The 11,792-nt window shown below is 41.5% G+C and overlaps 2 protein-coding genes across 4 annotated transcripts; both read right to left on the bottom strand.

Annotated features, from left to right (window-relative positions):
* Nucleotides 1-188: 188 nt before the first annotated feature.
* prkab2 (protein kinase, AMP-activated, beta 2 non-catalytic subunit) lies at nucleotides 189-5,151 on the bottom strand. Of its 3 annotated transcripts, none has more exons than XM_030364592.1 (8): nucleotides 5,028-5,151; nucleotides 4,040-4,207; nucleotides 3,517-3,677; nucleotides 3,184-3,277; nucleotides 2,742-2,856; nucleotides 2,488-2,621; nucleotides 2,263-2,331; nucleotides 189-2,029 (listed from the first exon to the last, which is right to left on the bottom strand). In XM_030364592.1, exons 2-8 carry the CDS (start codon nucleotides 4,196-4,198, stop codon nucleotides 1,952-1,954), a joined length of 810 nt encoding a protein of 269 aa, XP_030220452.1. In that variant the 5' UTR covers nucleotides 4,199-4,207; nucleotides 5,028-5,151; the 3' UTR covers nucleotides 189-1,951. The 3 variants fall into 3 exon arrangements, with proteins under 3 accessions (XP_030220452.1, XP_030220453.1, XP_030220454.1); XM_030364593.1 differs by having other exon boundaries at nucleotides 4,040-4,210; nucleotides 5,028-5,143; XM_030364594.1 differs by lacking the exon at nucleotides 5,028-5,151 and adding an exon at nucleotides 4,773-4,794.
* A 148-nt stretch (nucleotides 5,152-5,299) lies between these two features.
* On the bottom strand, nucleotides 5,300-11,483 carry LOC115549424 (calcium-binding mitochondrial carrier protein SCaMC-1). The gene is made up of 10 exons (XM_030364590.1): nucleotides 11,048-11,483; nucleotides 10,680-10,806; nucleotides 10,411-10,498; nucleotides 10,149-10,260; nucleotides 9,187-9,345; nucleotides 8,661-8,813; nucleotides 8,429-8,536; nucleotides 7,584-7,751; nucleotides 7,262-7,412; nucleotides 5,300-7,001 (listed from the first exon to the last, which is right to left on the bottom strand). The coding sequence occupies exons 1-10, from the start codon at nucleotides 11,225-11,227 to the stop codon at nucleotides 6,820-6,822; spliced, it is 1,428 nt and encodes a 475-aa protein (XP_030220450.1). The 5' UTR covers nucleotides 11,228-11,483; the 3' UTR covers nucleotides 5,300-6,819.
* Nucleotides 11,484-11,792: the final 309 nt, after the last annotated feature.

Here is an 11,792-nt window from a genome sequence, read left to right as displayed (position 1 = left end):
CTTGCGTTACCCTGCACCAAATACACGCACGTTGTCAGTTTGTCAACAGAGAGTGAAGAGACTTTCTGCATTGTTATACATACCAAAGGATATTGAACATTTAGAATTATGCTAACAGTAACTTTAGTACATTTCAAGTAACTCAAAGATAATTTGGGTTCAGACAATATGATCTCTTTAACACAAAGTTAATAAGTTAGTTTCATTTATTCGAAAACAAGTAAAAACCAGTGCCCTAAAATTGAAAACAAGTTATTTGCATTTTCTATAAAGACAACGGTTTGAAAATTCTAGTTTTGGTTCAAGCTTCACAATATCCCCTCCTCACACTTTAAATTATTTCATTCTGAGCAACCAACTAATCAACACTTGAAGGCAATCTTAAAGTGATGTCCTAGTCATTTCGAAAACATATGTGTTGTGTGTTATTTTCACCAACTTCATAATTAGGACCCTACCAGAAATTCCTCCAAACCGATGATTATGGCACTACAATCGACAAAATTGAAACATTGTGCAGATAAAATAAAAAAGGGAGACATTTCAGATCAATCACAAACATGCATTGTCTTTTCCATCCTTAACAGTGCCAATTAATGAAAAATATAACCATCTCAACAGTGACAGCCGTAGCAAAACTTGGCATGATTGCCTTTAGTTTTACACGACTACTCAGAAAGAAAACATCAATGTTGGTTGTGAGAAAATAACATTGATATCAATCAACACATGCAAAATAGCTATAGCAACAGGAACCGTTTGCGTGCTCAAGCCACTTGATATAAATATACATGCCAACACTACAGTAGTCAAATACAGTACATCCTTATGAACAATCTTTTTAAACACAGATAAAGCACAAAAAGCACTGCAATCTTAACATCTCTATTTCTGAAAAACAAAAACAGAAGACTGGACTGCAGTCCTTCCAACCACTACAGTACAGAGACTTGTAATGCTGCAGAGTTGAACGGTTGAGTCAGTGATCCTGCGCAGGGGATGATTAAAGTGCTGGCAGCATTAGGAAACGACGAAGGCAACAGCTGAACTAAACCAGTGTGGTGCCTGGGACCTAGATTCCACTAACACCAGTCTGATTAGAAAACTAAAAAGGAAAAGGGAATACTCTGACTCCCCACGTCCAGTTCTATTGCACTTGATCAGGCAGCCTCCAGCCTCTGTCGTAAGTTTGCTGGCCTAACTATTAACCCTCCCTTTCTATGGTACTCTGCTAATGCAAATGAACAGACTTTAGCCATGGTTACACTTGCTGTTTCAATGTGAGCTTTAGGATCTGATTACACCATTCAAACCACATTCTGTTGCCTATGAACCCATTATCGCCGTGCTTCCTGTTGACAAACATCACTTCCTTCAAGTATCGGCTGCAGTGTGTCGGGTCTGAATATGAAGGACACTCCTCTATTATATAAACTTAATCACAAAAACACAATCAATAAAGCTGTCTGTTTCTATGCATCTCATAGGGAGATGCATAGAACATTCTCTTAATCACACTCTTTCATCTCAACAGTCTTTGTCCACAAGAGCATGCACCCCCCCCCCCCCCCCCCCCCCCCTCCAAGGTGACCAAAACACACAAATACACACGGTGGTTCGCCATGTCCCTTAATACCAGTTAACTGTAGACTGTGAATCAATCCTCATTGTACCTTCTATCCACCCATGAGTGAAGAGCGGGCTCTGCATTTCCAATTGCTCCACTGACCACACTCTATGGATCCATGTTTTGGCCAATGCTATTTTCTGCTCAGAGCCCTCAGAGGAGAAAAATGTGCCACTTCTGACACTGTCTGCTCACTGACTGGCTTTAAGCTTACCCGTAAACTGTTGCTTCAGTGCAATACTTGGCTAAATGCGATGATTAAATAATTCAGTGTATTCCACACATGCAGCTCTCTGCTATCTAAAAGCCAAAGCGGTTGAGGTTTTAGATGGGCTTGTACAGCAGTGAGGTCACATACTTCTTCTTGTATCTGTGAGTGGCACTTAGCACCATAACCCCATCCTGAAAGGCAAAGGGAAACAGAAAGGGAGTTTTGTTATTCTAATGTATTAATGGGTATGCAAGGAAGAAATTTGATTCATTAATGGCTTTTCAATGGTTGACCCAATGAATTCCCACAAATCCCACTCCCATTACTATGCAGCCTTGCGATTGTGCACAGACTTCTGAGAGCGGTCTGTACTAAACCGTGGTAATAACCATATGCTCAGACAGTTAATAGATGTCCGGCTGACCTTTATTGACAGGGCGTAAAGGTGATTCAGCATGACGTGGTTTGGTTCTGGTAGCAGTGCGGGGTCACACTGCGATGGTGAGAGGGAACAAGACCAAGAGAGAGAGAGAGGGTGAGCGAGAGAGGTAGAGAAACACAGACAGAAAGTTTACAATTACAGTGAAAGGGTCAAAAGGTCAAATAGCTCCACAGCAAAAAAGCTGTGGAGCGAGGAAGGCCAGCTCACAGATATGTTGGTGTCCTTGTTGAGTATGACTTGGAGGAGGTGAGGGGGTAGGATGGGCGGGGCCTTGAAGCGCTCCTCGGGTTTGAAGACGTAGTGCTCCTGTCCGTAAGGTCCTGGCGGGGAGCTGGATAGATCTGGAATCGCCCAAAATGGTTCAAAAACAACACGACAGCATCCCACCTCGGACAGCGATCGGCTTATCCATCGTGTGATCGTAATGGGAAACGTGGCGGGGCCTGAGCCCTATGACTGACCCGTAGTGTCGGAGCTGTCCAGGGAGTCCACCTGGAGGGCGTCGAACACCTCGAAGTCGGACTTCCTCACCTGGATCAGGTTGTTGACGGTGCCCAGCTGGCTGGTGACCACAGTCTGGAAGCAGTGGCGTGTGTGCATCAGATGTAGCCACGAGAGAAAAGAGATTCCAGAATAACTGTCATTTTGTTCATGTAGAACATGGCATTTTTGGTCTTTGGACACGCTTAGGCCACCTCAAAACAATAAGGAACCCAGATCTAGTAGATGCTTCTGACTTCATATAAAGCTGTCTGGCTGGCTGTATGGATGTTCAGATGTCAATTACTTAAATTACTTATTTGTTCATCTATGATAGGATTTGAGTAGTATGATTTGACTGACAGTTCAGGTTACTATACTACATGAAGAAGGCTGAAGCTTTTAGCTGAGCTGTTCCTGTACCTCTGAAGGGTCATGAACCCACTGTCCATCCACAAAGAACTTGTACTGGTGCTCTCCTTCTGGCAAGTCCAAGATGGCTACAAAGTCATTGTGGCTGAGGACACAGAGTGACACATCATTATAAGACTACAAAACAAGAGATTATTGATACTTAAAATGACTGCCTGGTACGTTTACTTACAGTCACTGATTCAGGCATTTAAAATATTCGGTCAAGATGTGAATATAACAGTGATTATCGATCCAGTGCACTTACATTCTCAGATCCCACATGACGTATCTTTACAGTCACGTGTATTATGTAAACCATGTAAAAATCATCGCTCCCTTCACCTTTTGTTGAGGGGGATTTTGGTTCCCCAGTTGTTGAAGGAGCCGGCGATGAAGACATCCTTGCCTCCCCCAGCCCAGCGGATGACCGTAGGCCTGGCCTGAGGCCCCGTCTTCACCAGGTCCTCTAGATCTGGGGCGGTGAACTCCTTCTCCCCAGACACCTGGTGGGGAAACAAACAGCGCCCCAGTCATGTCCCCTCTATCAGGAGCACTCGTCCCATTCCCTCCCCTAAGAACTGTTCACATTGGTTGTGAGAGTGAGCAGTAGAAGAAGATATTTAGCAATGACTGAACTCAGATAAATCTCAAGACACCAAATAGTTTTTGTCTAAAAAGTTATGAATGTCCAGTCACCCTAGCAGCTATTAATTTAGTAGCTCTATCTCCAGCATTCCACGGTGCACATTTGAATGGAGATGTGGCATGTGTATTGAACTGAAAAATAAAGTATTGATTCATCATAAAGGGCATGAAAAAATTATGGCTATATAATGTAAAGTGAAAAACACGTTTCATGAATTACCTTTGACTCTGATCCATGAGTATTGAAGATGTTGGGATCATCTGTGCTGTCCACCAGCTTGTTGCTGTGTTCCTGGTCTTTGTGGCTGCTGCCACTGTCAGAACGATGAGCCTTGGCGCCTTGGCGGTCAGCGGACACCCTGTCACTTGTGTTACCCATGCCAACCAACTTCTTATGAAAAAAAAATACAATTACCACTATTAGAAACTATTAATAATAACAAAACAACATCGACACTGCTGGTATGATGATATATAATACCGAGTAGGCCTAAAGCTGATGATTAGTTTGTCACGGAGAAGAGGGTAGTGTTGGGTATTATTTAATTATATAGCTTGTACTGAAGAGTTAAAGCTAACGTTATTGCTAGAAGTAAGATAATGAAACATGATTGGCTGGGCTGTATTGAATTAATGTTCAGATTGACTGCCTCGTTAATATTTGATTAGTCATATTCATTTGAAAAACAATTAAAACAATGAAATCACTCAATTGAACAATACAACGAATGCTAACCTTACAATAAATATCATTAATACATGACAAACTAAAAATCTCAGAGGTCAGATGAATTTGCGCGGAGATTGTTATTTCAGCTCAGAACTTAATTTATATATTTTCCAATGCCCAGTCGTGGTTCATATTCAACAAGTTCGACATCACTGGTCATACTAGTGTACAAGGCGGTTGTATCGGCAGGGTGTTAAAAGGAAAGCTTGGTGCGTAACATTACATATTGATGTTCTTCCAATAAGTTGAGCTGTGTTCAAAGGAGCCATGTTGTCGCCCTCGCCCCCCCCCCCCCTCCGGCCCCCCAAACTCAACACTATATACAGCTTCAATATTTTTAGCTAGCGATGGACGACTCTTAGCTTCGCTTTAACATCCAATCATTAACCTTCAAGGATTTAGTCCGTCCGTACACTTGGCCCGCAAAATACTACAAACGAACTCAAACTATTAATGCGATGACAAATAAGCACCTTACCAATTGTAATCAGTTTTGAAGTTTGTTTTTATCTGAAGGCCCACCTCTACATTAAGTTCGGCAGGAATCCCAAGCTACGGTGTCTCGCTAGCACAAACCTCACGCGGGATAGCAACGCGGTAGACCCAAACATGCACGAACCATTGACAGAACCCATTGGGCAATCAACTATACAAACAATGTAAATACGTAACAGCTCTGCCTTCACATCCTTTTTTGAGTCTACAATTTTTTTAAACAATAACCTGACCGCCTTCACTGATCAAATCAACAACATTGTATAATATATTTTATTTAGGGTTTAGGTTTTATTTGTATTTTAAGTGTTAAAATACAACTTTGGAGGCAATCTTTGACATGCATACACATTTACACACATTTCTCATTATGTTCTAATGATTCCAATAGAAATGGCCCAAGGGTCATTGTAGACCCTGCAGACGTCATACATCATCATACATACAGTGGTCTGTGATCCTTGATTATTCTATCAACATGCTCAACAACTATCAAAGCCATTTTACAATAGGCTGAAGAGGTCTACCTTCTCAATCCCAGAACGTACAGATATCGAAAGCATAATCCAATTTTTATTTGTTATTTTTTTAAGTGGGATTGATCTAGTAGCTCACATCTTTTGGCCAATGCGACACACCCTCACACATTACATAAATTGAAAATTTTCTTTGCAATTCAGTCCGATACATACATTCACAAGCACGACAACAACCTGGAAGCGAATGGGTTTTCTTGAAGTTTCATGGTAACAGCATAGACATTGTAAATAAATAACACACTGTAAATTAAATGTACATCTAATGTCTGAAATTGTAAACATAGTACCCAAACAAAACACTCAATGCCACAAAATGGTGACGCATTGAGTGAATTTAAGGCACATTAAATTGTTAAAAAACATTCAGATGAGCAATTGCGGATTGTTTCTCTCTGCTACACTGAATATGTTGACATGCATTAGTAAAAATATGTACTTGAAAATGCACACACAAACAGCCAAAAGTCAAAACAAAGGATACAGAAATGAGAATGATATAACCCTATTAAGAATAATTAAAATGATGGTGGATGTCTTTGCTTTCTTTGCTTGTGAAGATAAGATTATCTTAACTCTGTTCAGTGTTTCTGCATGATTAATTCATATCATAACTCATATATAAATAAGTCAACAATAAAAGTTTAGTAGTCTCATGAGCATTGGAATATTCATTCCACAAAAATAAAATGAGTATTAATCTGTTGTATTTTTCAGAATTACAAATATCTTATTTCATATTTTTGGTCAACATCCTGTCATCCCCACAATACTGAGAACAAATAGGAATTACTGTATATTTTAAAACACAAAATGTGGTGTTAAAAAGAGCGAACCAGGAGCTGGTGTGATGGTGTGAATATTATTCAAATTAAGTTTAAACTACAAATGCCCCCTGGACAAGCGCCAATCCGATCAACTTCCTTGAAGAAAAACAATGCTTTACAACTATAGGATCCTATTGCAGAATGTATTGGTATATTCTTTGTATTATATTGGTGTGTATTCTTTGAGACTGCTCACAGGGGAATGGCATTCATTTAAAATGTCAACCATTTAAATGCATGCATTCCAACTAAACAACCCCTGCTTGGATTACCAAAAATTGAAAAAAACATCATGATACTTGTTCCTTTTACAGTAGCGATAAAATGTTCTTGGCTCTTAACGCATGGTTCACTCTCTGTCATTTTTGAATCCTTAAATATGAGACCTATAACTTCCAATCGAATTGAAATATCACTTTGCGATCCCTAAACCAGTCTTCATGTATTCATACACCACATAACTAATGCTGACTGCAGGGATGACCTTCATAAAGTTAGGTAGGATGCCTCTGTAGAGTCCAAAGAAGCCATCTTTGACCATGATTCTCTTCACAAGCTGGCTCATAGTCGGCTGGTCGGACGGATCCAGAGTGGCTGAAGAATCAAAAAGATAAATAGTTCATAAATTGTCTCAGATCTAATGTACTCAGTCTTTCACTGTACACTATCTAAAAGGGATAATAGCATTGTCTAATGATTAAATTGTTAAATAATAGTTAAGTAATAAACATACAAAAAGTAATCATCCATCCAGTCACCCATTAATATGGATGACTACTTCCCACAACAATATATACCCTTGCCTGTACTATTGTGCTACCATTTAGCACTGTTGCCAAAATATGAGTACTGACCCTGAGCTTGCATGCGTGTGCGTAGGAGGGCTAGGGGGTAGCTGGCCAGCTGACCACATGTACTGGAGATGGTTCCACAGCCCAGCAAAACCAGTATACCGGGGTTGGCCGTGTCTTTGGCATAGTGGGACAACCAGGCATTCTTGAGACTCTGAGACACAAAAAAAAAGCCAATATAGAGAATTGCACTGTTATAGTAAAACTGCTTCGTAAGCAATTTGCATTCACATGGCCCATGATTGAGGGGTTGATGCATTCCAAATATTACTTAATTAAAATGAGTGCACTTTATTTTGAAATGTCATCGACAGGGTAAGCTTACCTCATACACAGCGAGGTCAATGCCAGCATATGGAATGATGCCCAATAAGTTAGGGAGGTAGCCCTTATAGAAAGCCTTGACTCCCTCTTTGTGGAGGATGGTCTTTGCACAGTCAAACATCCCTGAAAACTGCCCTGTTTTCCTCAGAGTCAATCTGGTCTTCATCAACTTAGCAACAAGAAAAAAAACACAGATTACCAATAAATATTTAAATTAATCATTATTAGCATATTAACCTCATGAAATATGATGAATAGTAATACCTATTCATTAATTTGTCAATTGTTTTTCTTCAAATACAGTGTATCTAATAGCAAAGGTAGTGAATGCATTTCTTTCTGTTGATGTGCCTCAGTCACCTGTGTTTACAATATTCTGTTTTGTACACTCTACAACAGCTGCGTTCCCCACAGGTTCTCAAATAACAAGGAGCTTTTTCACCACACTCAGACCAGCTCTCTGTGCATTGTGTGTTTGCTTAAGTTGAATGCAGTAGTCACACCATGTAAATATATTGTAAGTAGGAACAAAATATGCCTACTGGCTCATCTTCTATTTGTTTAGAGATTAGCATTTCGGCAGCACCAGCTGAAAACAGGATAAAGCAGTAGTTTCTTAACGCAGAACTCAATACAATGTTCATGGTCTGTAAAGAATGTGTTTCTAACTTTCTGGGGACTCAGCAAGATCAAAATGCAAACTGGTCAAGCCAAACACACTGATTATGGAGATCATGCATGCAATGGATTTGTAGAAAACAGGATGAAAACAGAGACGCAAGAGGAAGAGGGATCGAACAATCCTGGAGTAGGGTCAGGATGCATCAGATGCCTCAGAGGCCTTACCTCCATGGGGTAGAGAGCTGTCTGCGCCGTGGCCCCGGCCAGAGACCCTGCCATAAACCGCTGGTGTATCTCCACCTTGCTGCCCTCTGAAGACAACAACTTCTTATACTGCCGGAGACAATTCAATATATTTTAGGCAAACCTTTTTAAATGAATGATTGATTATGTAGGTTCACGCACACCCATAAAGACACACATCACGAAACCCCCAAACACACAGACTGGGTCTTACTTGCTCATAAGCCATGAATTTAATGGAGGTCTCTGGAGCGATCTTCAGCACATTCACTCCATTCCCCCTCCACAGCGAGGCGACTCCGCCCTCCTTGATCATCTGCCTGAAGCCCCCAGAGAGGCTGATGCGGTGTGTTCTCGAGGAGTGAACCTGCAGCCCACAGACACAGAGGCCGTCAAACAACGGACCCACTCAAGATGACCAACAGAAACTTGTTTAAAAGGGACACTATTTTACCATTAGGTGTTGGTGTTGATGAGTCATTACAAGCCATTTACAAATTTTGGGACATCACACGTTGGAGTCTCCAACACAACCCAGATGTTTTATGATAGATTAGCCTACTGGTGGGTACATTGATCCCTCCGGCTGGTAGGTGGATCCGTCTGGGTCACTAGGGTTGATTTTTTTTAAATGGACTGCAATGGCTAAAATCACACCTGATGATAAAATGGGATGTTCTTTAATACACAGGGGAAACAAGGTTGATTTGCAGGGCAGCTGTGGGATTCCAATGCTCCACCTGCATGAAGACCTTCATCCGGTCCAGAGGGGCGGTGCCGGTGCGAGAGATGGCGCCGGCCACCGCCCCGGCCGCCAGCTGCTTCCACCAGATCCCAGAGGTCTTCTCCTCCTCTGTGAACTCGTCCGGGATGGCCAGACTGTCGCCTATGTCCAGCACCTGGTGAGGAGGGAACGTCACACGTTACAGCTTGGGGGGAGTTGGGGAGATTGGGTCAGGTATCATAAAATGGCCCTTCTTCCAAAAAGACATAAAACTCAACGCATGGCAAGTAAGGCTTATAAATATGACAAAAGCTATTTAGGATTATTTTATTGTTTTTTCTATTTTTTTTATATGAACTCGATAGAATAGGGTTCTTCTTTTTTAGGTCGACACACATGGACAAAGCAACAAGAGTACAAATCAGAGTGTCAAAATCTAATGATGCGGTGGGTTGTTCATTGACAGACAGTCTTCCCCCACAAATGACACAACCCCTCCTTTCTAATCTGAGGGGCCAACGCTAATGAACAAGTAGGACGACTGTTAGGAAAACAATGCAGCCAGGTTCTGCTTATGAAATCCTAATCTCAAGCTATGAGGTGACTCAACCTTTGTACTCGGAGCTTTAGACTCGTTCAGATAAACTGCAGCCACATAATAGGAACACTAGTCCTGCGGTCTACCTTTTGTGATTCAAAATCGTAAATGTACCAGGTGCAACGCAACTGGAAAGACCTATAATTACAGACTTGTGAATTGTAGAAGGTAGCTGGGGGAGGACACGAGAATATGAGAAATTCACTAAGGTGTTACCAACCCACAATAAACTAGGACAGTAATTCTGAAGCTGCCGAATCTGAATTAGTCGGCTGTCAGGTAAAGACATGTTTTATCAGTTTTAGGCTGAAGGCTATTGGCCATGGTTTGAAAGACTTTGTCTTTTTCTCATGGACATAGGCAGGGCTTTTTGTCTTTACCGACGAGTGTTTCCAGTAGTGTATGATGTCGTCCAGGTTGTGGGCGGGGTTGAAGAGGAAGTGTTCCCGCCATTCATTCCAGTCCACCATCATGGTCCCATCGATGTCCATGCTGGCCACACACACACACACACACACACACACACACACACACACACACACACACACACACACACACACACACACACACACACACACACACAAATGAATAGACTGGATGGCAACTGCTATCGTTGTATAACGGATAGACATTTATAGATACCTCTGTAATATCTTCTGGGCATCTTTTTTGGAAACAGACATGCCCAACTCAGAAAGGGACTGCTGGATTTCAGTGGCATCGATTCGACCTAGGTTATACAAGGCACCACCGATATTCAACGTGCATCCTTTTATGTAGCAATATGTTAATACAGGGAATTAGGCATTGTTCGTACCAAAAAAAGAACATTAACATAGAGAATTATAAATTGTTTGTAGTGTAACGATTAGAAGTCAACATGTGTGTTCAACATGCGTTTCATGCCTTACCATCGTTATTTTTGTCCAGGCTTTTGAATGTCAGGCGCAGTTTCTTCTCGTGCTCTTTAAGGTATTTAGTGAACTCGCTGAAGTCCAGGCTCCCATCTTGGTTTTTGTCACCAGACGATACGATTTTCTATGTAAAAAAATGTAACTGTTCTGTTTCCACCAAATCGAAGTGCCTACTCCAAAATGTTTGACACACACGCAGACGCACACGCACACACACACACACACACACACCGCACATCGACGCAAGCACACACTTTCACAGACACACACACACACACACACACACACACACACACACACACACACACAGAAACAGACAGCCACACACACAGATAGTTGTGGAACCTGTTTGCGCATAGTTTTACCTGTGCAGCCCCTTTGCGGAATATGCCCATAGCAGCTAGGCCCGTTCTTAATTCAGCCACATCCACCTTCCCATCTTTGTTGGCATCAAGCTTGTCGAACAGCTCTTGGTATGTATTTTGACTATCAGCATCCCAACACCGTGCCTTTCTGAGTAAACACGTATGCAATGTCTGATACATTGTAGAAAGTGTCGCGGCAATGTTGCAGCAAGATGTCCTAAGCGAGAATTTGAAGAAGCAAAGTTATCAATTCATCCTTCAAAGCGGGCGCGCCTCTAGCAAATTTGGTCTGCAACCGTCGTTCGAAATACACTCGTTTGCAATTAGCCGAATTGCTGTAAACATTCCCATACAACACAGTCCTCTTCCTAGCTTAAGACGGATTCCGGAGGGTCGTAGGGAACTGCAATATTGGAGGGCGGGGCGTAGGCTACGGAGCCTTTCCCCGCTGTACGGAAACAGCCGAAAACAAGGCAAGCGTCATCTCTCTCTTTATCACCATTTGTCTCTTTACCCCTTACAAAATTATTATTTTTTTTTTTTTTTTTGTCTTTAAGATATATTTTATCAATGCAACACCACATGTGATCAGGATAAATGTAATGTCCTATCCTGATTCCTGTATAGCCTATATATTAAAAGTCATATTTATATTTAAATTAGGGCTATTTATTTTATTGTCAGTAGAGGGCGACGTTTCAACATATTGAAATTGTAATTATTTTAAGTTTATTTGTTTTTCTGA

The sequence above is a fragment of the Gadus morhua genome, chromosome 8 (assembly GCF_902167405.1).
Source record: "Gadus morhua chromosome 8, gadMor3.0, whole genome shotgun sequence".
Taxonomy (NCBI): Eukaryota; Metazoa; Chordata; class Actinopteri; order Gadiformes; family Gadidae; genus Gadus; species Gadus morhua.
This window is presented reverse-complemented; position numbering and strand designations above follow the sequence as displayed.